This window comes from Triticum aestivum, chromosome 7A (genome assembly GCF_018294505.1).
Source record: "Triticum aestivum cultivar Chinese Spring chromosome 7A, IWGSC CS RefSeq v2.1, whole genome shotgun sequence".
Taxonomy (NCBI): Eukaryota; Viridiplantae; Streptophyta; class Magnoliopsida; order Poales; family Poaceae; genus Triticum; species Triticum aestivum.
Window position 1 is genome coordinate 384904046 of NC_057812.1, and position 26947 is coordinate 384930992.

The window sequence follows — 26947 nt, forward strand, 5'->3', positions numbered from 1 at the left end:
GCACTAACTATAGGAATGGTCCCCCTATGAAGAAAATCTGGGTGCCCAAAAGGTGTGTTGAAAGTCTTTAAGTGAATGTCATCATGACACCACCTGTGAAGAATAGGAACCCCAGATCAAATTCTTCATATGGATCTAAGTCCTCATATGGACCAAATTCTTCATATGGGTCCAGATCCTCATATGAACATCATCGTGCTAACACTTTTGTTTCACAGGGAAGATCTAAGGGTTATGAATATGTGCATTATTCTTCAAATCATTATGTTCATAAGTCCTCGAAGAATTTCTCTACTTATTCATATGCTTACTCTAACCCCTCTTCTGTGAAACGAAGTGGACTGGCTTCTATGCCACCTTTCTCTTATGGAGCTCGCAGAATGATGAACTCTTTGCCACCCCTCCAGATGTGGGTGGTGAAGAAAAAGAACTAATCTCTTATGCAGGGTGAGGTCTCCAGACGAACTGAAACGTCTGAAGAATTTGCTGGAGACCTGAATATGCTTGAAAGGACGCAAGCTAATCATGAAGAAATGAATTTTCATTTCTCATGTCCTTATACTCCTATATCTGTTCTATTGCCTGATGAAATTGATCTAATGAATTTGATGTCATATTCTTCACTGCTGAAGTATATGAGTTTGTAAGATGCAATAATTCATCTGTAGGATGATCAACCCAAAGCCACTGAGTGGGTCCTCGACAATGGATGTACAAATCACATGACTGGTGACAGGAACTTATTGATGGACACTACTTTATCTCCATCTCATCTGAAGCATATCACCTATACTGACAAAGGCAAAAGCAAGGTATTGGGTCTAGGTAAGGTTGCGATCTCAAAGGATCGACACATGGACAAAGTCATGTTTATCGAGTCCTTAGGATTCAACCTCATGTCTATGTATATGTCAATGCTTTGTGATCTTGATATGGTTGTTGTCTTTGGCAAGTATTGTTGTGTTGTGATCATGGAAGCTGGCAATTCCAAAGTCTTCAAAGGCTTTAGGAGAGGAGACTTGTATATTGTTGATTTCTCTAGAGGACCACAAACTACTAAATGTCTACTTGCAAAAGCTTCAGAAGGCTGGCTATGGCATCAACGGCTTGGTCATGGCATGAGGAACTTGCACACGCCCGCGAAGAAGAAGCATGTCATTGTCATCGAGGGTTTCAAATTCCCCAAGGATCATCTATGTGGAGCTTGTGAAGCTGGAAAGATGACCAAGGCCAAGCATCCCTCAAAGACCATCATGACTACCACTCATCCATTTGAATTGCTTCACATGGATCTCTTTGGCCCTACTCATTATGCCCCATTCACTAATGCTGCATCTTTATATGGCTTTGACATTGTTGATGACTATTCTCATTACACATGGGTGCATATCATCACTTACAAAACTGAAGTGCAGGAAGTCTTCAAACGATTTTCCTCGAAGACTTCAACCAACTTTGGTGTGAAGATTAAGCACATCAGAAGTGACAATGGGGCCGAGTTCAAGTATACTGGTCTTGATGACTATCTTGATGAACTTGGTATTACTCATAAGTTATCTACTCCCTATACTCCTCAGCAGAATGGCACCGTGGAGTGCAAGAACAGGACTCTTGTTGAGATGGCTCGCACTATGCTTCATGAATACAAGATGCCTCCTCGCTTCTGGCCTGAGGCAATTGATACCGCGTGCCACATCATCAACAGGGTATATCTTCACAAATTCTTCAAAAAGACCTCATACGAACTCCTCACTGACAAGAAACCCAGTGTGAGTTATTTCAAAGTCTTCGGTGCTAAATGTTGGATTAGAGATCCTCATCACAATTCTAAATTTGCACCGAAAGCACATGATGGTTTTATGCTTGATTACAGAAAGGACTCACACACCTACAAAGTCTTCAACACCTATCACCACAAGGTTGAAACTGTAGATGTGCGGTTCGATGAGACTAACGGCTCACAAAGAGAGCACCTACCTCCTGTGCTAGATGAAATATCACCTGAGGAATCCATTAAGTTCAAGGCTACTGAGGATGTCATTCCTACCGAAGAATCTGCTGAAGAAGTCATTCCAGAACATGAAGAACATCATGCTGGTGCACCTGAGGAAAATGGTCTAAAGAAAAAGCTGAGCCCACTCAACATCGTCAACCCGCTCATCGTCGCGTTGCTAATGAAGTGCAGATTGAGAGAATCATTAACAACATCAAAGCACCAGGTCCTCTCACACGCTCAAAAGCTTCATATTTGTCTAACTTTTGTGGGAACTTTGCTTTTATCTCTATCATAGAGCCCACCAAAGTAGATGAGGCATTTCTGGAGCCTGAGTGGATTCAAGCAATGCAAGAGGAATTACATAAATTCGAGCTCAACAATGTCTGGGAACTTGTCAAGCGACCAGACCGACGCAAGCACAATATCATCGACACCAAATGGATCTACTGCAACAAGCAAGATGAAAATGGCCTTGTGGTGAGTAATAAGGCACGGCTAGTAGCTCAAGGCTACACACAGGTTGAAGGAATTGATTTCGATGAAACTTTTGCACCTGTTGCTAGACTTGAGGCTATTCGCATATTGCTTGCTTATGCTAACCATCATAATATCATCTTATATCAAATGGATGTGAAAAGTGCATTCCTCAATGGTAAGCTTGAGGAAGAAGTATATGTTGCTCAACCCCTAGGTTTTGAAGATCCGAAGCACCCCGACAAAGTCTTCAGATGCAATAAGGCCCTCTATGGCCTCAAGCAGGCCCCTCAGACGTGGTATGATACTTTGAAGGAATTCCTAATGAAGAAAGGCTTCAAGCCCGGTTCACTTGACCCAACTCTTTTCACCAAAACGTATGATGATGAATTATTCATGTGCCAAATCTATGTTGATGATATTATCTTTGGCTGTACTAACCAACATTACACTAACGAATTTGCCTATATGATGAGTGAGGAATATTAAATGCCTATGATGGAAGAATTGAAATTCTTCTTAGGTCTTCAAATTTGTCAACAATGCAACGACATCTTCATATCTCAGGAGAAATACCTCAAGGATGTGTTGAGGAAATTCGACATGCAAGATTGCAAAGGCATCAAAATCCCTATGCCCACAAATGGCCATCTATGCACTGATGAAAATTGTATTGACTTCGATCAAAAGGTATACCGCTCCATGATTGGCTCTTTATTGTATCTATATGCATATAGGCCAGATATTATGCTTAGTGTTTGCATGTGTGCCCGATTTCAAGCTACACTGAAGGAATCACACCATAAGGCTGTGAAGCATATTCTTTGCTATATAGCTCACACACCAACACTTGGATTATGGTATCCCAAGGGCTCGGCTTTTGATCTCATTGGATATTCTGACTCTGACTATGCTGGTCATCGTGTGGACCCCCGATATGTTCATTTTGCATCATGCTTTTATATCGATATTTATTGCATTATGGGCTGTTATTACACATTATGTCACAATACTTATGCCTATTCTCTCTTATTTTACAAGGTTTACATAAAGAGGGAGAATGCCGGCAGCTGGAATTCTGGGCTGGAAAAGGAGCAAATATTAGAGACCTATTCTGCACAGCTCCAAAAGTCCTGAAACTTCACGGAAGTTATTTCCAGAATATATAAAAAATACCGAGCGCAAGAAGAACCAGAGGGGGGCCACCCACCAGCCACGAGGGTGGGGGGCGCGCCCTACCCCCTGGGCGCGCCACCTGCCTCGTGGCCCCCCTGGTGGCCCTCCGATGCCCATCTTCTGCTATATGGAGTCTTTCGTCGAGGAAAAAAATCATAAGCAAGCTTTCAGGACGAGACTCCGCCGCCACGAGGTGGAACCTTGGCAGAACCAATCTAGGGCTCCGGCAGAGCTGTTCTGTCGGGGACACTTCCCTCCGGGAGGGGGAAATCATCACCATCGTCATCACCAACGATCCTATCATCGGGATGGGGTCAATCTCCATCAACATCTTCACCAGCACCATCTCATCTCAAACCCTAGTTCATCTCTTGTATCCAATCTTTGTATCCAAACCTCAAATTGGTACCTGTGCGTTGCTAGTAGTGTTGATTACTCCTTGTAGTTGATGCTAGTTGGTTTACTTGGTGGAAGATCATATGTTCAGATCCATTATGCATATTAATACCCCTTTGATTATGAACATGAATATGCTTTGTGAGTAGTTACGTTTGTTCCCGAGGACATGGGAAAAGTCTTGCTATTAGTAGTCATGTGAATTTGGTATTCGTTCGATATCTTGATGAGATGTATGTTGTCATCCCTCTAGTGGTGTCATGTGAACGTCGACTACATGACACTTCACCATTGTTTGGGCCTAGAGGGAGGCATTGGGAAGTAATAAGTAGATGATGGGTTGCTAGAGTGACAGAAGCTTAAACCCTAGTTTATGCGTTGCTTCGTAAGGGGCTGATTTGGATCCATATGTTTCATGCTATGGTTAGGTTTACCTTAATACTTCTGTTGTAGTTGCGGATGCTTGCAATGGGGGTTAATCATAAGTGGGATGCTTGTCCAAGTAAGGACAACACCCAAGCACTGGTCCACCCACATATCAAATTATCAAAGTACTGAACGCGAATCATATGAACATGATGAAAACTAGCTTGACGATAATTCCCATGTCTCCTCGGGAGCGCTTTACTTCATATAAGAGTTTGTCCAGGCTTGTCTTTTGCTACAAAAAGGATTGGGCTATCTTGCTGCACCTTATTTACTTTTATTACTTGCTACTCGTTACAAATTACCTTATCACAAAACTATCTATTACCGATAATTTCAGTGCTTGCAGAGAATACCTTACTGAAAACTGCTTATCATTTCCTTCTGCTCCTCGTTGGATTCGACACTCTTACTTATCGAAAAGGCTACGATAGACCCCCTATACTTGTGGGTCATCAAGACTCTTTTCTGGCACAGTTGCCGGGGGGCGAAGTGCCTTTCGTAGGTGGAATTTGGTAAGGAAAAATTTATATAGTGTGCTGAAATTTACTGTCACTTGTTACTATGGAAAGTAATCCTTTGAGGGGCTTGTTCGGGGTATCTTCACCCCGACCGGTAGAGCAAATAGTTGCTCCTCAACCTACTGAAAATGTTTACTTCGAAATTCCTTCGGGTATGATAGAGAAACTGCTAGCTAATCCTTTTGCAGGAGATGGAACATTACATCCCGACTAATAATTTATCAGTGGGTAATAATTCTTTGCGGAATCAATTCATCTTTATCATTAGGAACAATAGTAATACCTCCCTTCTTAGAGACACAATGGACAGGACTTACCCACTGACTATCAGCAACGGGATAAATTATACCTGCCTTAAGGAGCTTTAATATTTCCTTTATTACCACTTCTTTCATCTTAGGATTCAGCCGTTGTTGGTGATCAATAACTGGTTTGGCGTCTTTCTCCAAATTTATTTTGTGTTGATATAAGGTGGGACTAATGCCCTTAAGATCATCAAGAGTATATCCAATAGCAACACGGTGCTTCTTCAGAGCTTTCAATAATTTTTCTTCTTCATGCTTTGAAAGGTTAGCACTAATAATAACAGGACATATCTTCTTTTCATCAAGATAAGCATATTTAAGAGTATAAGGTGGGACTAATGTATGCGGATGAAGTTTGTGTGTTATTTAAGCTTGCAGGTATGCCCGATGATGTTATCAAGAAGAAGGTTTTCCCTTCATTTTTGAAGGGAGATGCATTGACATGGTATAGGCTATGTGATGATATGGGATCATGGGACTACAAATGGTTGAAAGTGGAATTCCATCAGAAGTTTTATCATATGCATCTTGTTCATCGTGATCGTAATTATATATATAATTTTTGGCCTCACGAAGGAGAAAGCATCGCTCAAGCTTGGTGGAGGCTTAAGTCAATGTTATATTCATGCCCCAATCATGAGCTCTCAAGAGAAATGATTATTCAAAAAATTTATGCTTGGCTTTCTGACAACAATCACTCCATGCTCGATACTTGTTGTACTGGTTCCTTTATGATGAAGACTATTGAATTCAAATGGAATTTATTGGAGAGAATTAAACGCAACTCTGAAGATTGGGATCTCGACGAAGGTAAGGAGTTAGGTATAACACCTAAGTTTGATTGTGTTAAATCTTTTATGGATACCGATGGTTTCCTTAATTTTAGCACTAAATATGGACTTGACTCTGAGATAGTAGCTTCTTTCTGTGAATCCTTTGCTACTCATGTTGATCTCCCTAAGGAGAAGTGGTTTAAATATAATCCTCCCATTGAAACAAAAGTAGTTGCACCTATTAAATTTGAAGAAAAAATTATCACTTATGATGATCCTGTTGTTCCCACTGCTTATGTTGAGAAACCACCTTTCCCTGTTAGAATAAAGGATCATGCTAAAGCTTCAACTGTGGTTCGTAAAAAGTAATATTAGAACTTATACACCTCTTGAGCAAGTTAAAGTTGAACCTAATATTGCTATTGTTAAAGATCTCTTGGCTGATAATGTTGATGGGCATGTTATTTATTTCTGTGATGAGACTGCTAGAATTGCTAAACCTGGTGCTAAAGATAAACATAGACCTGTGGTAGGCATGCCTGTTATTTCTGTTAAAATAGGAGATCATTGTTATCATGGCTTGTGTGATATGGGTGCTAGTGCTAGTGCAATACCTATTTCCTTACACAAAGAAATTATGCATGATATTGCACCAGCTGAGATAGAAGATATCGATGTTACCATTAAGCTTACTAATAGAGATACTATTTCACCAATTGGGATTGTTAGAGACGTTGAAGTCTTGTGTGGGAAGGCTAAATATCCTGCAGATTTCCTTATTCTTGGTTCCCCTCAAGATAACTTTTGTCCCATTATATTTGGTAGACCCTTCTTGAATATTGTTAATGCTAAGATAGATTGCAAGAAGGATGTTGTTACTATTGGTTTGGGTGATATGTCTCATAAGTTTAACTTCTCTAAATTTCGTAGACAACCCCGTAATGAAGAATTGCCTAGTAAAGATGAAATTATTGGTCTTGCTTCTATTGCTGTTCCTCCTAATGATCCTTTAGAACAATATTTGATAGACCATGAAAATGATATGTTTATGAATGAAAGAAGGGAAATAGATGAAGTATTCTTTAAACAAGGACCTATTCTTAAACACAACTTGCCTGTTGAAATCCTAGGGGATCCTCCTCCAACCAAGGGTGATCTCGTGTCTGAGCTTAAACCATTACCCGATACTCTTAAATATGCTTATCTTGATGAAAATAAGATATGTCCTGTTATTATTAGTGCTAACCTTTCAAAGCATGAAGAAGAAAAATTATTGAAAGCTTTGAAGAAGCACCGTGTTGCTATTGGATATACTCTTGATGATCTTAAGGGCATTAGTCCCACCTTATATCAACACAAAATAAATTTGGAGAAAGACGCCAAACCAGTTATTGATCACCAACGATGGCTGAATCCTAAGATGAAAGAAGTGGTAAGAAAGGAAATATTAAAGCTCCTTGAGGCAGGTATAATTTATCCCGTTGCTGATAGTCAGTGGGTAAGTCCTGTCCATTGTGTCCCTAAGAAGGGAGGTATTACTATTGTTCCTAATGATAAAGATGAATTGATTCCGCAAAGAATTATTACAGGTTATAGGATGGTAATTGATTTCTGCAAATTAAATAAGGCTACTAAAAAAGATCATTACCCCTTACCTTTTATTGATCAAATGCTAGAAAGATTATCCAAACATACACATTTTTGCTTTCTAGATGGTTACTCTGGTTTCTCTCAAATACCTGTGTCAGCTGATGATCAAGCAAAGACCACTTTTACTTGCCCTTTCGGTACTTTTGCTTATAGACGTATGCCTTTTGGTTTATGTAATGCACCTTCTACCTTTCAAAGATGCATGATGGCTATATTTTCTGACTTTTGTGAAAAGATATGTGAGGTTTTCATGGACGATTTCTCCGTTTATGGATCCTCTTTTGATGATTGCTTGAGCAACCTTGATCGAGTTTTGCAGAGATGTGAAGAAACTAATCTTGTTCTGAATTGGGAGAAATGCCACTTTATGGTTAATGAAGGTATTGTCTTGGGGCATAAAATTTCTGAAAGAGGCATTGAAGTTGATAAAGCTAAAGTTGATGCTATTGAAAAGATGCCATGTCCCAAGGACATTAAAGGTATAAGAAGCTTCCTCGGTCACGCCGGTTTTTATAGGAGGTTCATTAAGGACTTCTCAAAAATTTCTCGGCCTCTGACTAATCTATTACAAAAAGATATTCCTTTTGTCTTTGATGATGATTGTGTAGAAGCATTTGAAATACTTAAGAAAGCATTGATTTCTGCACCTATTGTTCAGCCACCTGATTGGAATTTACCCTTTGAAATTATGTGTGATGCTAGTGATTATGCTGTAGGTGTTGTTCTAGGGCAAAGAGTTGATAAGAAATTAAATGTTATTCAATATGCTAGTAAAACTCTAGACAATGCCCAGAGAAATTATGCTACTACTGAAAAAGAATTTTTAGCAGTTGTTTTTGCTTGTGATAAGTTCAGACCTTATATTGTTGATTCTAAAGTAACTATTCACACTGATCATGCTGCTATTAAATACCTTATGGAAAAGAAAGATGCTAAACCTAGACTTATTAGATGGGTTCTCTTGCTACAAGAATTTGATTTGCATATTATTGATAGAAAGGGAGCTGAGAACCCCGTTGCAGACAACTTGTCTAGGTTAGAAAATGTTCTTGATGACCCACTACCTATTGATGATAGCTTTCCTGATGAACAATTAAATGTCATAAATGCTTCTCGAACTGCTCCATGGTATGCTGATTATGCTAATTATATTGTTGCTAAATTTATACCACCTAGTTTCACATACCAGCAAAAGAAAAAGTTCTTCTATGATTTGAGACATTACTTTTGGGATGACCCACATCTTTATAAAGAAGGAGTAGATGGTATTATTAGACGTTGTGTACCTGAGCATGAACAGGAACAGATCCTACGCAAGTGTCACTCCGAGGCTTATGGAGGACACCATGCTGGAGATAGAACTGCACATAAGGTATTGCAATCCGGTTTTTATTGGCCTACTCTCTTCAAGGATGCCCGTAAGTTTGTCTTGTCTTGTGATGAATGTCAAAGAATTGGTAATATTAGTAGACGTCAAGAAATGCCTATGAATTATTCACTTGTTATTGAACCATTTGATGTTTGGGGCTTTGATTATATGGGACCTTTTCCTTCCTCTAATGGGTATACACATATTTTAGTTGCTGTTGATTACGTTACTAAGTGGGTAGAAGCTATTCCAACTAGTAGTGCTGATCATAACACCTCTATTAAGATGCTTAAAGAAGTTATTTTCCCGAGGTTTGGAGTCCCTAGATATTTAATGACTGATGGTGGTTCACATTTTATTCATGGTGCCTTTCGTAAAATGCTTGCTAAGAATGATGTTAATCATAGAATTGCATCTCCTTATCACCCATAGTCTAGTGGTCAAGTAGAATTGAGTAACACAGAGCTCAAATTAATTTTGCAAAAGACTGTTAATAGATCTAGAAAGAATTGGTCCAAGAAACTTGATGATGCATTATGGGCCTATAGAACTGCATACAAAAATCCTATGGGTATGTCTCCGTATAAAATGGTTTATGGTAAAGCATGTCACTTACCTCTTGAATTAGAACATAAGGCATATTGGGCTATTAAAGAGCTCAACTATGACTTCAAACTTGCCGGTGAGAAGAGGTTATTTGACATTAGCTCACTTGATGAATGGAGAACCCAAGCCTATGAAAATGCCAAATTGTTTAAAGAAAAAGTTAAAAGATGGCATGATACAAGGATACAAAAGCGGAGTTCAATGTAGGTGATTATGTATTGTTATACAACTCTCGTTTAAGATTTTTTGCAGGAAAACTTCTCTCTAAATGGGAAGGTCGTTACGTTATCGAGGAGGTCTATCATTCCGGTGCCATAAAAATCAACAACTTCGAAGGCACAAATCCGAGGGCAGTGAATGGTCAAAGAATCAAACATTATATCTCAGGTAATCCTATAAATGTTGAAACTAATATCATTGAAACCGTAACCGCGGAGGAATATATAAGGGACACTTTCCAGAATGTTTCAGACTCTGAAAAGGAATACGTATGTGGTACGGTAAGTAAACCAACTCCAAAATAGTTCTAATGGCAATTTTTCTCCGTTTTGGAATATTTAGAAAAATAGGAAAATAAGAAGCAGTACGGGAAGGACACGAGGCTTCCACGAGGGTGGGAGGCATGCCCTACCCCCTGGGCGCGCCCCCTGCCTCGTGGGCACCTCGTGTGCTCTCCGGACTCCGTTTTCTTTCACGATACTTCTTTTGGTCGGTAAAAATTCATTATATAATCTCCCGAAGGTTTTGACCACCGTATCACGCAAAAATCTCCTGTTCTTGTTTCGAGCTATTTTCTGCCAGGGTTGTCAAGGCCAAGCATCATGTCGTCTCCCTCCTCCTCCAACAATGAGGGCAACAATGCTTGGCTAATGAAGATAGAGCTGAAGAGAGAAGAGCCCGGAGAGATCAACAACGATGGAGGGATCAAGAAGGCCACGGAGGACCAAGTTCCGGTAGCAGAAGACATCCTTCAACTTGATCACAATCTTCTTACCCCAACTGAGATCGAAGCTTTCAAGATGATTGAGTTAGCCCGTATACAAAACAAGTATCTCACACGTGAAAATATTTTGTTGAAGGAGCATATCATCGCACTCAAGGGCATTATCCGCAAGTTGGAGGACCTCCTACGCTCGATGTGCGACTATCCATCATCAACAACTCCACCTTCTTCACCAACAAAGAAGAGCTTGGGGGAGTGCCCCGGTATCGTATCACCATCACTTTTATCTTTACCGTTTTTATTAGTTCGATCCTTTTGATAATATCTTGATCTAGTAGAATAAAGTTTTAGTATGATCTAGTTGTGAGTTTTGCTTTATAATCCTTATATGTAATCGAGTCCGGGAGCTATATATAATAAAGATTAGTGTTGAGTCAAGGGCTTTATTATTTTGCTATGATCTTGAGGGAATAAAATAAAAGAGAAGAAATAAAAAATAAACAAAGAGATCATATGGATCTTATGGAAAGTAATGAGCTCACATATAAAGAGTATGATGAATAAAAGTTGTTGAGAGTTGACAAACATAGTTTTGGTCATCGTAGCAATTAATAGGAAGTAATAAAGAAAGAGAGGTTCACATATAAATATACTATCTTGGACATCTTTTATGATTGTGAGCACTCATTAAAGTATGACATGCTAAGAGTTGACGTTGGACAAGGAAGACAACGTAATGGGTTATGTTTTCTTACATCTGAGATAAATTATATTGTCATGGATCATCCAACATGTTGAGCTTGCCTTTCCCTCTCATGCTAGCCAATTTCTTTGCACCAAGTAGAGATACTACTTGTGCTTCCAAATATCCCTAAACCCAGTTTTGCCATGAGAGTCCACCATATCTACCTATGGATTGAGTAAGATCCTTCAAGTAAGTTGTCATCGGTGCAAGCAATAAAAATTGCTCTCTAAATATGTATGACTTATTAGTGTGGAGAAAATAAGCTTTATACGATCTTGTGATATGGAAGAAATAAAAGCGACGGACTGCATAATAAAGGTCCATATCACAAGTGGCAATATAAAGTGACGTTCTTTTGCATTAAGATTTTGTGCATCCAACCATAAAAGCGCATGACAACCTCTGCTTCCCTCTGCGAAGGGCCTATCTTTTACTTTTATCTTCTACCTTACATAAGAGTCATGGTGATCTTCACCTTTCCTTTTTACATTTTATCCTTTGGCAAGCACAATGTGTTGGAAAGATCCTGATATATATAGCTAATTGGATGTGAGTCTCCGTGAACTATTATTGTTGACATTACCCTTGAGGTAAAACGTTGGGAGGCAAAACTATAAGCCCCTATCTTTCTTTGTGTCCGATTAAAACTTCATACCCATAAATATTGCGTGAGTGTTAGCAATTATGAAAGACTAAATGATGGTTGAGTATGTGGACTTGCTGAAAAGCTCTTATATTGACTCTTTCCTACATTATGATAAATTGCAATTGCCTCAATGACTGAGATTAGAGTTTGTTGGTTCTCAATAAAGTTTATGATTCATACTTGAAATTGTGATTGAATTGTTACTTTAGCATAAGAGATCATATGACAAAATATATATATGTTGCTGTTCTAAGAATGATCATGATGCCCTCATGTCTGTATTTTATTTTTATCAACACCTCTATCTCTAAACATGTGGACATATTTTTTGATTTCGGCTTTCACTTGAGGACAAGCGAGGTCTAAGCTTGGGGGAGTTGATACGTCCATTTTAAATCATGCTTTTATATCAATATTTATTGCATTATGGGCTGTTATTACACATTATGTCACAATACTTATGCCTATTCTCTCTTATTTTACAAGGTTTACATAAAGAGAGAGAATGCCGGCAGCTGGAATTCTTGGCTGGAAAAGGAGCAAATATTATAGACCTATTCTGCACAGCTCCAAAATTCCTGAAACTTCACGGAAGTTATTTCCAGAATATATAAAAAATACTGAGTGCAAGAAGTACCAGAGGGGGGCCACCCACCAGCCACGAGGGTGGGGGCGCGCCCTACCCCCTGGGCGCCCCCTTGCCTCGTGGGCCCCCTGGTGGCCCTCCGATGCACATCTTCTGCTATATGGAGTCTTTCGTCAAGGAAAAAAATCATAAGCAAGCTTTCGGGACGAGACTCCGCCGCCACGAGGCGGAACCTTGGCGGAACCAATCTAGGGCTCCGGCAGAGCTGTTCTGTCGGGGACACTTCCCTCCGGGAGGGGGAAATCATCACCATCATCATCACCAACGATCCTCTCATCGGGAGGGGGTCAATCTCCAACAACATCTTCACCAACACCATCTCATCTCAAACCCTAGTTCAGTTCTTGTATCCAATCTTTGTATCCAAACCTTAGATTGGTACCTGTGGGTTGCTAGTAGTGTTGATTACTCCTTGTAGTTGATGCCAGCTGGTTTACTTGGTGGAAGATCATATGTCCAGATCCATTATGCATATTAATACCCCTCTGATTATGAACATGAATATGCTTTGTGAGTAGTTACGTTTGTTCCTGAGGACATGGGAGAAGTCTTGCTATTAGTAGTCATGTGAATTTGGTATTCGTTCGATATTTTGATGAGATGTATGTTGTCATCCCTCTAGTGGTGTCATGTGAACGTCGACTACATGACACTTCACCATTGTTTGGGCCTAGAGGGAGGCATTGGGAAGTAATAAGTAGATGATGGGTTGCTAGAGTGACAGAAGCTTAAACCCTAGTTTATGCATTGCTTCGTAAGGGGATGATTTGGATCCATATGTTTCATGCTATGGGGTTAGGTTTACCTTAATACTTCTGTTGTAGTTGCGGATGCTTGCAATGGGGGTTAATCATAAGTGGGATGCTTGTCCAAGTAAGGACAACACCCAAGCACCGGTCCACCCACATATCAAATTATCAAAGTACCGAACGTGAATCATATGAACGTGATGAAAACTAGCTTGACGATAATTCCCATGTGTCCTCGGGAGCGCTTTACTTCATATAAGAGTTTGTCCAGGCTTGTCCTTTGCTACAAAAAGGATTGGGCCATCTTGCTGCACCTTATTTACTTTTATGACTTGATACTCGTTAGAAATTACCTTATCACAAAACTATCTGTTACCGATAATTTCAGTGCTTGCAGAGAATACCTTACTGAAAACTGCTTATCATTTCCTTCTGCTCCTCGTTGGGTTCGACACTCTTACTTATCGATAAGGCTATGATAGATCCCCTATACTTGTGGGTCATCAACCCCAAGTTAACATCAGGCACATGCCATTTCCTCGGACGATCCTTAGTATGTTGTTCGTTGAAGAAGCAGAACTGCGTATCACTCTCTACTGCTGAAGCTGAGTACATTGCTGTTGGTTCGTGCTGTGCTCAATTGCTATGGATGAAGCAAGCCCTCAAGGACTACGACATCAATGTGAAGAATGTGCCACTCTACTGTGACAATGAGAGTGCCATCAAGATTGCTCATAACCCAGTTCAGCACTTGAAGACAAAGCACATCCAGATTTGTCATCATTTTCTTTGAGATCATGTGTTGAAGGGCGACATCTCTATCGAGCACGTGACGACTGAAGAACAGCTAGCCGATATCTTCACAAAGCCCTTGGATGAGAAGATATTTAGCAAGTTGTAGTGTGAGCTAAATATCTTAGAATCTTCAAATGTTCTTTGAAGATGACACATATCCTAACACTTATGCAAATTGATGAGTTAGATGTGCAACACACGAAGTAACGTTTTTCTTCAATCAATGACGACTAACCCTCTAAGTGTGAAGAACTTAACAAAGAATTTGATCCTCATAGCCCTACGATAATTGTATGCGGCGTCTAAAATCATCGTTCTTATACGGTGGGTCACACCACCAACAAAAGTTGAAAAATCTTCAATTTGAGTTTTTCTTCAGTTTGAAATTCCTCAGTTGTTCAAATTCTTCAACTTTGCATAGTCTTCACTCTTTCCGACCGTGTTCTTCATTGGCTATATTTATATGAGTTTTAGTCCTCTACAACATTCACTTATTGCTAATTCTTCAAGTTAATTTTTCTGCTAAGTGAATGTGCTCGGACCCTTCCCCCTCTATGCTAAACTCAACCCAGTTTGTTCACAAATTTTTCACGTGCGTTCTATTTGAAAGCCGTTCAAAATCTTCACTGTGTCCTTGTCAGCTGAAGAATTTGTGAACGGAACATTAAAATTTTCATATCTCAATTTTCGGCTTTTGCCGCTCAAACCATTCCACATCCCACAATATGATTATTCTATTCACCCATGATCTCACATGATCTCCACCTCATTGTACGTGGGTGACACATGTCGCTAGGATGAGAAGGGTCGGGCGCACGTTCGTCCAATTTCCTCGGGCGAGCGATTTTTCACCTCGACTATAAATACCCCTCACCCTCCTCAAACTGCATTTACCCCGCTCGACCTCACTCCCCTCGCTCGAGCTCTCATACCTAGCGCCGCCGCTGCTTCCATCGTCACCGGTGAGGAAGAGCTTCACTGCCTCGACCTCGTCGCCGTCGTACTCGCACCGGCCGCGGAAATCTTCACTCCGCCGCCGCTGTAGCTGTCTTCCGCCGCCAAGTTAGGGCGTGGAAGATCTGAATGGACGAACTTCCCATCTACACCTCCCAGTTCGCCGTGTTCTTCGACAGGGGTAAATAAAATCTATTTTTACTGCCCTTGTTGATTCTGATGATTTTCACAAAATCTTCAAAAGATGTTTATTCTTCAACTTCCCGCTCGTTAAACACCTCACATGCACCTGTTCTTGATCTATTTCTCTAAGCAATATTTTTCTCCGAGATTCCTCAATTGTGTGGATTTTCAATCTATACAACTCTGGAACCTAAGTCAAAGACCGCTTAGTGAAATTCCTCAAGACACTGCTGGTCAAATTCCTCAAACTTGTTATTTTTGAAAAACTTCTCAGAAATATTGCACTCTTGATGAAGCCAAACATGGCAAGGAGAACAAGAATCAGTGCAAGGTGTGCATATAGAGGATAGAGAGGAGATGGGCACGGGAATGGAGGGAGTACAGATATGTCACTCCTAAGTACATGAAGAAATTCACTTTACACCCTCCTTGCCCAAGACCTCCTTTGGTGCCTGGCCAAATCGCTGATCCCACTAGCCTCAAGGGCGGTGAGGACTATCCAGATGAATGGGCCAAGCGGCAAGCCAAGTTGGCCAAGGAAGCGGTGAAGAAATTCAATGAAGATTCTCCTGCTGCCGCTGTTGAGGCCTCTGCTAGCAAGCCCAAGAAGGCTATGCCCAAGAAGCATGCGCACAAGCCTAGTTCCTCAGTTGTAATGCCCTCACAGCCAAGCCCATCAAAGCCCTCATGGCATATTCCTCAAGCAGCTCCAGTCCCCTCTGCTACAAAATCTTCGGCTGCTGCTGCAAAGTCCTCGGCACCTGCGCACCTCGCCTTGTGCCAAAGGACAACCAGTATCTCAATTGCTTCAGGAGCATATGCAAGTTCTTCAGCTCCTCCGTAGTCCTCAACAGGCCCAACTTTGCTGAAGACAAAGGACACTGCTGGATGAGGCAAAAGGCCAAGTCCTCACAAGAAGCAGGTTGCCTTCCATGTGCCGTCTAGTGAAGATGAAGCTGATGATGAGGAATTAGAAGAAATCATCAGAGACAGACAACAACGGGTCGCTAGAGCCAAAGGCACAAATGTGCATCTTCTACTGGATCCCAAGTTTATCCTAGACTTCATTGATCTCTGGCACAAGGACACCAACACTCCTATGCCTGATTTAAAATCACACCTGGCCAGAATCACATGTTCATAGCTTTCATAGGCGAAGAAAAATGGAAGTTTGAGAAGGCCAGGAAGCTAAAGTAGGCTCAGTACAAGAAGGAGCATCTTCTGAAGAAGAACGTTGTCAAAATGACAACTGATGAACTTGTGACCATGCAAGCTGAGATCAAAGCACTCAGTGATGAATTTGACGTATACCGTGCAGATTGGCTGGGAGCCAAGGTCAGATTCGTCAACATGGCGAAGGGATTCACCTCAAATGTTGCAGCCCCAATGCAACATGAAATTCCTCAGGCTGAAGCATCTGCTCAGCCTACTGAAGAACATGCCAGCACCGCTGATGAAAATCAGGCTGCTAAGAAAATGAAAGCACCAGGGCTGATGAAGACATTCCAGCCGCTCAAGAATCTGCCAGGGCAACCTCTAGTGTTGCGCCTGAAGAACAAGCCATGCCTGTTGAAGCATCTGCTACAACGCCTGAAGAGACTGACCAAGCCAGGACAACTGCATCAGTTGTGTCTGAAGAAACTGAACCAATTTCCTCCGCTCCTCCGGCACCAACAACAAGCATCAACCTTCCTTCTGCATCAGAAGCGAAGAAAGTGAAGGCTGCAAAGCGAGCAACTGTGAAGAAAAGGAAAGCATATGCCTCCTCAGAGTCTTCAGCTCTAAAGAAAGTGAAGACTTTGACGAGCTCCTATGAAAATCCTATAGATGTTGTTCCTCTATCAAGCATGCCATCAAAGGAGATTGTTCCCTTTGCCGAGGAATATGTGATTCCCAATGAATCAGATGAAGAAGATCCTTCTGCTGCTTCAACAAAGTAGTTGAATGAAGAAATTGAAGTGGATAACATCCCTTCAACTCCACTGGTATCATTGCCCATGCCTCAGTTCACAGCTGAAGAGGCCGACGTTGAAGAAATAGATGAGGAAGATGAAGATGTGGACATTGGGTGTACCACTCCAATTCTGAATGATGACTACTGGGAAAGTCATCACCCCAATTCACCACTTTTCACCCCTTTGCAATAGATTCCTCGGTCCCCTGTTCAGACTAAAGAAATTCACACAGGCTCTGAAGAACACCAAGCATCTCTCCTCACTATTCCTGAAGAAGTTCCAGCCACTAGCGCTGATGAAAATGTTGGTGTAGAGATGGAGGCCAAGGCTGCTGAAGAGACTGCCACTGAAATTCCTCAGCCTGTGGCTCCAGAGACTGTGATTCAAGAGGCTGTGACGACTTCAACAGTTAATCTTCAGCCCAAGCCTCAAAATCCTCACTCCAAGAAGCAGAAGTTCAAGGCTGATGACTTCTTTGCTGAGCACATATTCTTCACGGATTACAATCCTTATGACTCTGCAAGACTTAGACATAAGCGCTTCTGGACAGCAAGTCAAATGAACTTCTATTCCTCACTGCTGTTTGATAAAGACAAGATCTTTGACCATGAGCAAATTCCTCATGTGGATATGGAGTCACTGCCCTGCTTCACCCAAGGCCTCAGTGTTCTTCATGACGCTCGGCTGCTCAACCTCTGCACTGACATCTGCGACTGGAATGAAGAATTCATTCTTCAGTTCTATGCCACGTTGCACATCATTGGCAATGTTGAAGACGTCAATTCATGGGTGTTGGACTGGATGACTGAAAATACTCACTACAAAGCTCCGGCCTCTGAATTGCTTCATGTCGTCCCATTCAGTCCTCCCACTGAGGTGCAAGGCGCCTCTATGATGAACCTGAGCTTTCAAATCATCTGCTGCAAGTGCTGATGAAGCCTTTGAAGCCAGGCCAAGCTCCGAGAACCAAATTCCTTGTCAAGGAACTGCTCTATGTGCCAAGGACAATATACAAGATATTGACCAAAACCCTCAGTCCAATCAAGGGCCAGAACTCTGATGATGAAGAAGTTGTTGGCATCATGAAGAATCTGCTTTTCAACATCATACATGTTATTCCTATCAACTACCACGATTTCTTCATCAGGACTTTGGCTAATGTCGCTCTATCACCATTTGAATTGAAGCATTACGCTCCCTGGATCATGAGATTCATCAGATCAAGGTCTTCAATTCATTACAAGGCTGATTGTCAACGTCATCTTAGCTATTTGCCCCCAATTGAAGTCCTCAAACGGACTATTTCCTCAACTAATGAGAAGGGCAAGGCTGCTGTAATTGATGAAGGTACTCGTCCATTGGATGGACAGTTTCGCAAAGCTGCATCCTACTCCACTAATGATGACTCAACCACTCATGACACTGCCACAAATGCTTCAAAGCAATTTCCTCAAGCCACTACTCCAAGGGTGATGACTGATTGTGAGCTTCTCCCCAGTCTTCATCAGAAGGTCGATCGCAACCACAAATGGGTCAAGCGATAGTTTGGTTCAATTCTTCAGAACATGACAATCACGCAGAACACTATGAAGAAGAACCATTACTATCTGCATGAAGTGTTTGATCGCACCTGGGCTGTACTGTCTCACCTCTATGGTGAAGAAGATCTCAAGCAAATGGGCTTCAAGCAGGACTTTGACTGGTCTCATCCATCTTCGAAGAAATTCAAGAAGGTCAAAGTTCCTCACTTGGTGGCCAACTCATATTCTTCATCGCGCGAGACTGATGAACATGAAGACTTGTACGACACTGCTGCAGGCCCTACATTAACGGGCGACCCCAACAACGCTGGCGCTCCTCCATCGACTTCATGATGATATTTTTTAGGGGCGTTAGTCCTCATTTTTCGTACCTTTTGGTCACTCGATGACAAAGGGGGAGAAATTTGAGTTAGTCATCAAGCGGGTCTCTATATATGGGCATTTTTTTGCTAAGTTACAACTCTCGTTCTTCTGAAGCATTTGTTGGATCGAGTTGTAAACGTAAGTCTGATGGTGGTCTGATACTTTTGCTATGTTTTTCTGCATGCTATTCCCTCATATATGTTAATGCACGCATGCTGAATTACATCAGTCACCATATTTCATCATGCACTTCAAATTCTTCATATCATATGTTAAATGCGTGTATGAATTACAAGATATAGGGGGAGGTCTCCATGATTCTACTCTACAATGTGCAGTTGCTATTCAAGGCAAATTCCTCACATATGCACATCTTCAGGGGGAGTTCTTCTATATATTGCAATCAAATTCCTCAATATCAGTATTTACACTTCATATGTTTATCCCCGTTGAAAACTTAACCTATATTGTCATCAATTACCAAAAAGGGGGAGATTGTAAGTGGATCTAGTGTCCCTTAGTGATTTTGGTGTATTGAAGACTTATAGGTTAAGGGACTAATGTGTTTATGAGTGTACACAGGTCTATAAGTCTATGAGGAGTTTGATTTTTACAGAGAAAGTCGACCCTTAAAAATGAATGTCTTCAACTGAAGACTTTGAAAGTGAAGAAATTGGTGTGACCCTGAAGACTTGATATTCATGCGAGGAATATGAAGCGTGAAGACTTTGTTTTCGTAGTTTCATTTTCTCTTTCTTGAGTCATAGGAAACACCATACTATTAAAGGGGACCGAGATAAAACTAAGGAAAAGTTTCCAAGTGATGCTCATCTGAAAATCCTACACCTACCAATCCTTTCGAGTGAAGCGATTGGAAATCTCATACAGTTCAGTCAATTTCTTCAATGACAGAGACGAAAATTTTCTGGTCTCTGAAGAATTTGTTCTGACTAAGGAGTTAGGAATTCACTAGTGCGAATTGCCTACAAGTGAGGAACATGATAGCCCTAAGGAATTTTATAGTGAAATTTCCGACCATTGCTATGCTATGCGCCAGCTGTCCCAAAATATCTACCCACCTAAGGGTCATATCATTGAAGGGCATTTATGTCTTATCATGTCGGGCTGCTCCCTAGGCTATAAATAGCCGCCCCTACAACCACTAGCTGGTTGGCTGCTCCGCGAGAAACTGACACTTGTCATTGAGAGCATCCCATCCTCCGAGGGCTTTGAGCGTAAATCATCAAGTGAGGAAAATCCAAACCCAAACACCTACAAACCCAAAGTGATTGAGCATCACTGAAGAGATTGTTCTTGTGTGGAACTGACGCTTGTTACCTTTGAGGACTGTGCATCCTTCAGACGGTTAGGCGTCATGGTCTAGAGCATCCAATAGGAAATTGTGGATCGCTGAGTGACCGAGTCTGTGAAGGTTTGGAAGTCACCTGAAGACTTACCATGAGTGATCAGGCGAGGTCTGTGTGACCTTAGCTCAAGGAGAATACAATGAGTACTGTGTGTCCTCAGGTTTAAATACCTAGCCGCTCCAACCAGACATACGACTGTCACATCAGTTGGAAATGGTCTACCAAATCATCGTCTTCACCAAGCTACTGGTTCTATTTCCTCAACTCTTTCATTTCCTCATTTTTGTGTAGAAGTACTTGATCATTACTGTTTGAAGACTTTGACTGAAGACTTTCTCAATTTCCTCAATCCTATTTCTTCAATCAGTTTGTCTTCAGCCTACTTATCTTGTGTTTACGCTACTTGTACTCTGTGCTTGTTTTCATTTCATCATGATGACTGTGCTACTACTCTGTTATGCGTGCATCTGAGTACTTATTCCGCTGCTAAGTAGTTTTTTGCTTAGGAATTTCCTCATCCTGAAATTCCTCAGTGACGAATTTGTAAAAATCGCCTATTCACCCCCTCTAGTCGATATAACACACCTTTAGCTAATTATGATGGGATTCATGAGACACGGGAGAGACCGAGGTGGGCAATGATGCAACGAGTGGGGGCTCTCCGATTTAATCTAGACACACATATTTGAGGGAGAGAGTGGGATTCATGAGCCCATTTGGAGATTAAATCGGTGCTTCATGCGTCCAGTCGACTAATCAAACTTGATTCGTGAATCACATGACCAAAGGGTGGGGTCATGGGGAGTACATCACCTATTCTGTTCCAGATGCCTTGAAGGGAGATTGTGGGATTTGTGAGTCCATGGAACAAAGGTTGCAGACTGCTTAGCAGGATATAGTCGTATCATAGCATGACTATGTGGTTGGATCTAGGACCTTCATGTAAGAGAAAATCTTACCTCTAAATTATAACCGTGTTACTATGGAATAAAAATCCTATTAAACCTGTGAAAAAAGCCAAGTAGTTATGCTTTCCCTTAATATTTATATCCACATCAATGGTCATGTATATTCCACAAGATGTGATTTATCAGCCACATAATTCTTAGCTTTTGTTGCATCATATTTGCTGAACAGTGAATAAAATGACATATCTTCTAGATTAATTACTCAACAACTTTTGTTCCACTCTATTTATATAGTGGAAAATTAATCATCTATAGCAGTGCTGTCGTGGTTTTAGCAGGTAAAGGTGCACACATTTTTTATTTTTACCCGTTGCAACGCACGGGCCTTTTTGCTATATCTATCCCTAATCCCTAATAATAATAAAGCACGGATTGACTCCGTGGGTTCACCGTCACAATACACTTTTTTCACATGTTATAATACGCTTTTATAATTTGTATGAACAAAATCGTAGTATAAACAAGGTGGTACTAATTTGGCTCGGGTGCTGCGTAGGCAGAGGAGATATGCGAGGAGGTTGGCGATCTACGCAGCAAGCGGCGGTAGCGGCAGGCTGAGACGGCATGCGGACGACCGCCAGGGGCGGCAGCTTGCGGTGGTCGGAGCACGAGAGGAGCAGAGAGCAGCGGCGCGTCTGCGAGGGAAGATGACGGCGCATCCATTGGAGGCGACCTCGGGGCAGAGGGCGTCCAGTGGATCCTGGCCCTGGAGGCGGTCTTGGAGTGCCGCCGGCTGAAGCACGTCAGGAGTGACGACGGCTCCATGGGAGGCGACCTCGGGGCAGAAGGGGCGAGGTACCGGTAGGCGGCGGTCTGGTGGTGGTTCGCCGGGCGGCAGGGTCGGTCGGGCACGTGGGGATCGAGCGCGTCCCCCCTGATGGCGTTGAGCATAGCGGCACACGACCCCAAGACAACAGAGAGAACAGAGAGAGGAAAAAAGGCTCAGTAGCGGCGATGGCGAGCGGCGGCGGTTTGATGACGAAGAAGGAGCTCGGCGAGACCCACGACGTCCTCCGCTTTGGCGTCAACAACAGCGTCCATGGCGACCTCGCGCTAGCGCACCCCGTCCAGGCCACCATCAAGGTAAACCCTCCTCGATCCGCCCCCGTTCATTCCCCCAAACCCTAGTGCGTGCTGAATCAGAGTTTTTTTTTCTTTTTTTGGTGCGCGCGCGTGTAGGAGGCCAAGTTCTGGGATAAGAAGAAGAAGTTTGGGACCGAGGCCATCTACGGATCGACCTTCAACATCCGCAGGGATCTCGACACCCAGATCCTCTCCAGGTTGGTTCTCTCACTGCCCCCCTCCTGGAAATAGGTTTTGTCTAACTAAAGAGCCACCGGTATTAGATTTTTTTAGCGGTATGATCTGGGAGCTGCAGTTGTTGGGGTCGTCAATTCGACCTTACTTCTTTTGTTTTGTTGAGCAAATCAGGGCCCCTACCTTTAGATTATTACATCTAGAAGCGCACACGCTTAACGCTTGTGAATGAGAGTTTTACAAACCAGAGCACAGCAAGTGCATCCGGAGTGATTGATGCATTAGGGAGAGAGGGGGAGTTCAGTTTTGCCAAATTAATAGAGAGCCTTTCATCTTTTCCTGCCCTGTGCGCCCATATTTTGACCAAATTCACACATTGTTTCATGACTGGAGGTATATTAATGTCATCGAGACCTTTCGATTCCTTGCAAGCCAAATGGACCAGAGAGTATATGGTTCGTTGTTTTTGTCTCACAGAGAAGCTTGTCACCCGTGTTAAAAATGCCAGCCGATTCTTTCACATCATCTAGCCTTATGCCCATAAGGCCCCATATATGCTTCATCCTGATGCACTTCAGAGTTAAATGTGCAAACGTTTCTTGGTCGTTGCATCCAAAGGGGCAGGTATCACTGTCGTCGAGTCCTTGCTTTTTAAGGAGCTCTCTGACTTTGATATGGTTTCTGATGAGCATCCAGGCATTTTTTTTCCTTTTTTGGTGACGAGCAGTCCCAAATACACCGATAAATGAGCTCAGTACATCCTCCAAAATTCATAAGCTGATGGGATTTCCTGACTGAAAATTCCACTGAGTGGTTCATTCTAAGAGCTCGTTTATCCAAGGATCCAACCTTGAGATAGACAGAACTGAGGAATTGAGCTAGAACCTTGAGTTCGCTGTTGGCCTGATCAGATGTAATATGCTGTGCGTGCACAGTCCATTCCCCACCTCTCCTGCAGTCAGCCACAGAGATGTTTGGTCTAAATCCTGAAAGAAGCTAGAAGAAAAATCATCTGGGCCTGGCTTTTATCTTGTGGAATATCTTTAGTCACTTCCCAAATCTCTAAGTAAAATGTGTAGGTAGGCTGGATAAATCAAATGAATTTGGATACAGCAGATTTAGATCGATAAAAGTGAAGTGGACATGACTGCAAGGTTTAAATTCAAACATATTTGAATTTAATTCAAATGGGTAACTAGGACTAGGTTCTAGAAAGTGCCCAAAAATGTTGAGATTTTTTGTGTGGAGCTTTGATAAATGCAGAAAGATTTGTGGGCAAGGATTTGGGGAATTTGAGATGGCTTTAATTTAAATAAGTCATCTTTAGTGCTGCTGGACTGTAACATTCAGACATACCATCGACCCTAAGGCTCTTTTTTTTAACAGAGTATGAGACGCTAATGCTCTTTTCGTGATTAATGATTGGTATACATTTCTTTTAGACTTTATTATCATGCTGGATTCTATGTTGTTGTGTATTTTGTTTGACGGGACAACTAGCATGTTCTTCGTAGTGAATTCATTATGGGACATTATGCTTATGTATAACAACAACAAAATTGAAAAAAGAAATACATTAATTTTGTTTCTCCCATTGCAACGCACGGGCATATGTGCTAGTATATACTATACTATACTATATATATATATATATATATATATATATATATATATATATATATATATATACACAAATAATAAAGTATAGATTGACTCTATCGGGTTCACCATCGCATTCTTTTTACACAAAGGTCCCTATACTTTTTAAGAATCAACCCACAGTCCGCATCATTACTATCTGTAAGTCAGCCTACCGCTTCGATTTCTTCCCTGTTCATCACATGCCCTCGCCTATCCCCACACATGATCTCCAATTTCAGACCGCCTGGTCGCTGCCGCCGGGTGCCGCTCTGCCCCAAGCACGTCTCCTACTCAGGCTTGCCCTCTTCACCCCCCTCTCCAATCGTCCCCAAATGGAAATGCCCCAAGCTCCCCTCGCCGGGCCGCTAACCACATGCGCCGCCCGCACGCGGCCACGTCTCGCCCGATTTTCCATTGCACATCTCCTACCTTGGGGTCCAGCGAGCGGTGCCGGCAGCCATGGCTAATTGCCACGGGTGTGGCCCATCCGAGCTCCGATTTAGGCAGGTCGACCGGGTGTCCTTCGGGGCTCGACAGTGGCGGGTGCGGCCAATCGGAGCTCCGGTTTAGGAAGGTCGACCAAGTCTCCTCCGGGGCTCGACGGTGGCGTGGCCAGCCCGGTGGAGACAGACGCATCCAGTCTCAGCTGCCACGCGATCGTCCCTCTATGTGTCGGCTACTGCTGCACCCCACACTCATATAATTAAGCCAACACTGGGAAATTGATATTTTCATTCAGAGTCAGACTAACCGCCTCTTCAATTCTGGTTGATTTGTGGTTTTGAGACTCACGCAAGCAGGTTATGCGCTCATGGAGGAGAACCTGCTGTTCCTGGGGGCCTGGAAAGCAGTTGACAACGCTACTACTTGTGACGAGCTGTGTACACAAGGGAAGAGACATATGACTCCAAATGTGCAAAGTCTGCAAGTCATCACGTGCCACTTCATATTTGAGAAAGTACAACTGAATTTGATAATTTGATTAAATGTAGTTATCATGCACCTCCTTTGGTTGAATCTAAATTCTGTTAGAAACATGGCAACCCACCTAAATATAACATCGATCTGTACAAACTGAGAGATGTTGTGTTTTTACATTTCTTATGTGGTCTGACCAAATTTGCTAGATGCATGCCTTCATACTTTAGTGATAAAATAGATATAATTAATAGATGTATTCATGTATGGTTGATTGGATTCTTGATGTCGACCCTATACATGTGCAGCTAATCTTGGATTCTAGGCATAGGGGCCGAGTTACCAATACCCGAAGAATGCTCTGTAGTTGCTTATATAGCTTTGGTTCTTTTCAAGATTTATTTGTACTATCCCGGAGTTCATTAATTTGTTTGCCAAATTAGGAGGCGCTTGGTTACAGTCTGAAAGACATTTACCATGTTTGTGTGTCTGGACAATTTCCCTGAAATTTTACATCCTTTGTACTGTCAATTCCTCTACTGCTTCAGAACCAATAATGGGATTTATTTATTTTGCTTTAAAGAGCTTTCTGCTTTGTAGTTTAGTTTGTTGTCTGCTGCTGACCCTGAGTATTTGCTTGCTGCACAGGTTGAGTTTGCATGTGAGACACTGGAGAGCCCCACTCTGCTCAACTTGAAGGTGCTGTTGCTGAACTTGTAAAGGTGCAACAAGAAGAGGAGGCTGCCTAGAATTGCTATATTGAAGCGGGATCTGCTGGAAGTTACCTTTGGCCATCCACTGATTTATTTGTTGGGAGGAAGGGCCCTTGCTGGAAGTGTGGAGGGAATCCCCATGGTGGCGGCACTCCTGGTTCAGGGTAGCTGAAATAGCCCGGGAACCACAACAACGACATTTACATCTACCAGACTGATCGAACTGCTGGAAGGAGTTGTTCTGGCTGCGTGCCCCTTTCTCCCTTTGTGTAACATCCCAAAATTCTAAATTTTGGAATGTTATATTAAATAATTAATTATGACTGTTTGTTTGATTGTTGTGTGAATGATGTTGTGAAATTGAGTGGAAATTGATTTTCTTTTGAAAGTTGAATGAGAGGGAATAAAAGGACTTTCCCAAAACTTTCATCTTGCATTTTTCTTGATCTCCATGAATTCAAAGTCATCTCATCACAAGACCCTAGAGTGAAGATAATATGACTTCTTTCATTTGAAGAAATAAAAAAGGGGTTGAAAATAATTTGAATTCCATTTGAAAAATTTCAAATTTAGAAACTTTAAGCAACTCAATGAGTTCATGGGGGAAGATGAAATGACTTCTTCAAATTCTAAGAAAGAGAGTTGTAAGTTTCAAAGGAATAATTTGAAGTCACTTTGAAGTTATTTGAATTTCCAAGTTTCAAATACTCTTGGAAATTATTTAGTTTTAATTCAAATTATTTTTCTCCTAAAAATAAATAAATATAAATAAGGGTAAAATGATTCCCTTCAATGGAAAATTAGGAGAAAATAAGTTTGAAATAATTTTGCTATTTAAAAAATGATTTTTATTGATTTTAAAAGCAACAGT

The 26947-nt window shown here is 41.7% G+C and overlaps 1 protein-coding gene across 3 annotated transcripts; it reads left to right on the forward strand.

Moving 5' to 3' along the window:
• The first annotated feature begins 22012 nt into the window (after positions 1-22012).
• On the forward strand, positions 22013-26470 carry LOC123146934 (cyclin-B1-2). Of its 3 annotated transcripts, none has more exons than XM_044566193.1 (4): positions 22013-22630; positions 22727-22827; positions 25232-25403; positions 26012-26470. In XM_044566193.1, the coding sequence occupies exons 1-4, from the start codon at positions 22502-22504 to the stop codon at positions 26081-26083; spliced, it is 474 nt and encodes a 157-aa protein (XP_044422128.1). In that variant the 5' UTR covers positions 22013-22501; the 3' UTR covers positions 26084-26470. The 3 variants fall into 3 exon arrangements, 2 of the variants coding, with proteins under 2 accessions (XP_044422128.1, XP_044422129.1); XR_006472990.1 differs by having other exon boundaries at positions 22014-22630; positions 25246-25403; XM_044566194.1 differs by having other exon boundaries at positions 22014-22630; positions 25246-26470.
• The last annotated feature ends 477 nt before the right edge of the window (positions 26471-26947 follow it).

Coding starts and splice junctions, on each gene's coding strand:
- LOC123146934 (XM_044566193.1), top strand. CDS start 22,502: ATGGCGAGCGGCGGCGGTTTGATGACGAAGAAGGAGCTCGGCGAGACC. Junction 22,631..22,726: donor CCGTCCAGGCCACCATCAAG/GTAAACCCTCCT, acceptor GCGCGCGTGTAG/GAGGCCAAGTTCTGGGATAA. Junction 22,828..25,231: donor GACACCCAGATCCTCTCCAG/GTTGGTTCTCTC, acceptor TGTGGTTTTGAG/ACTCACGCAAGCAGGTTATG.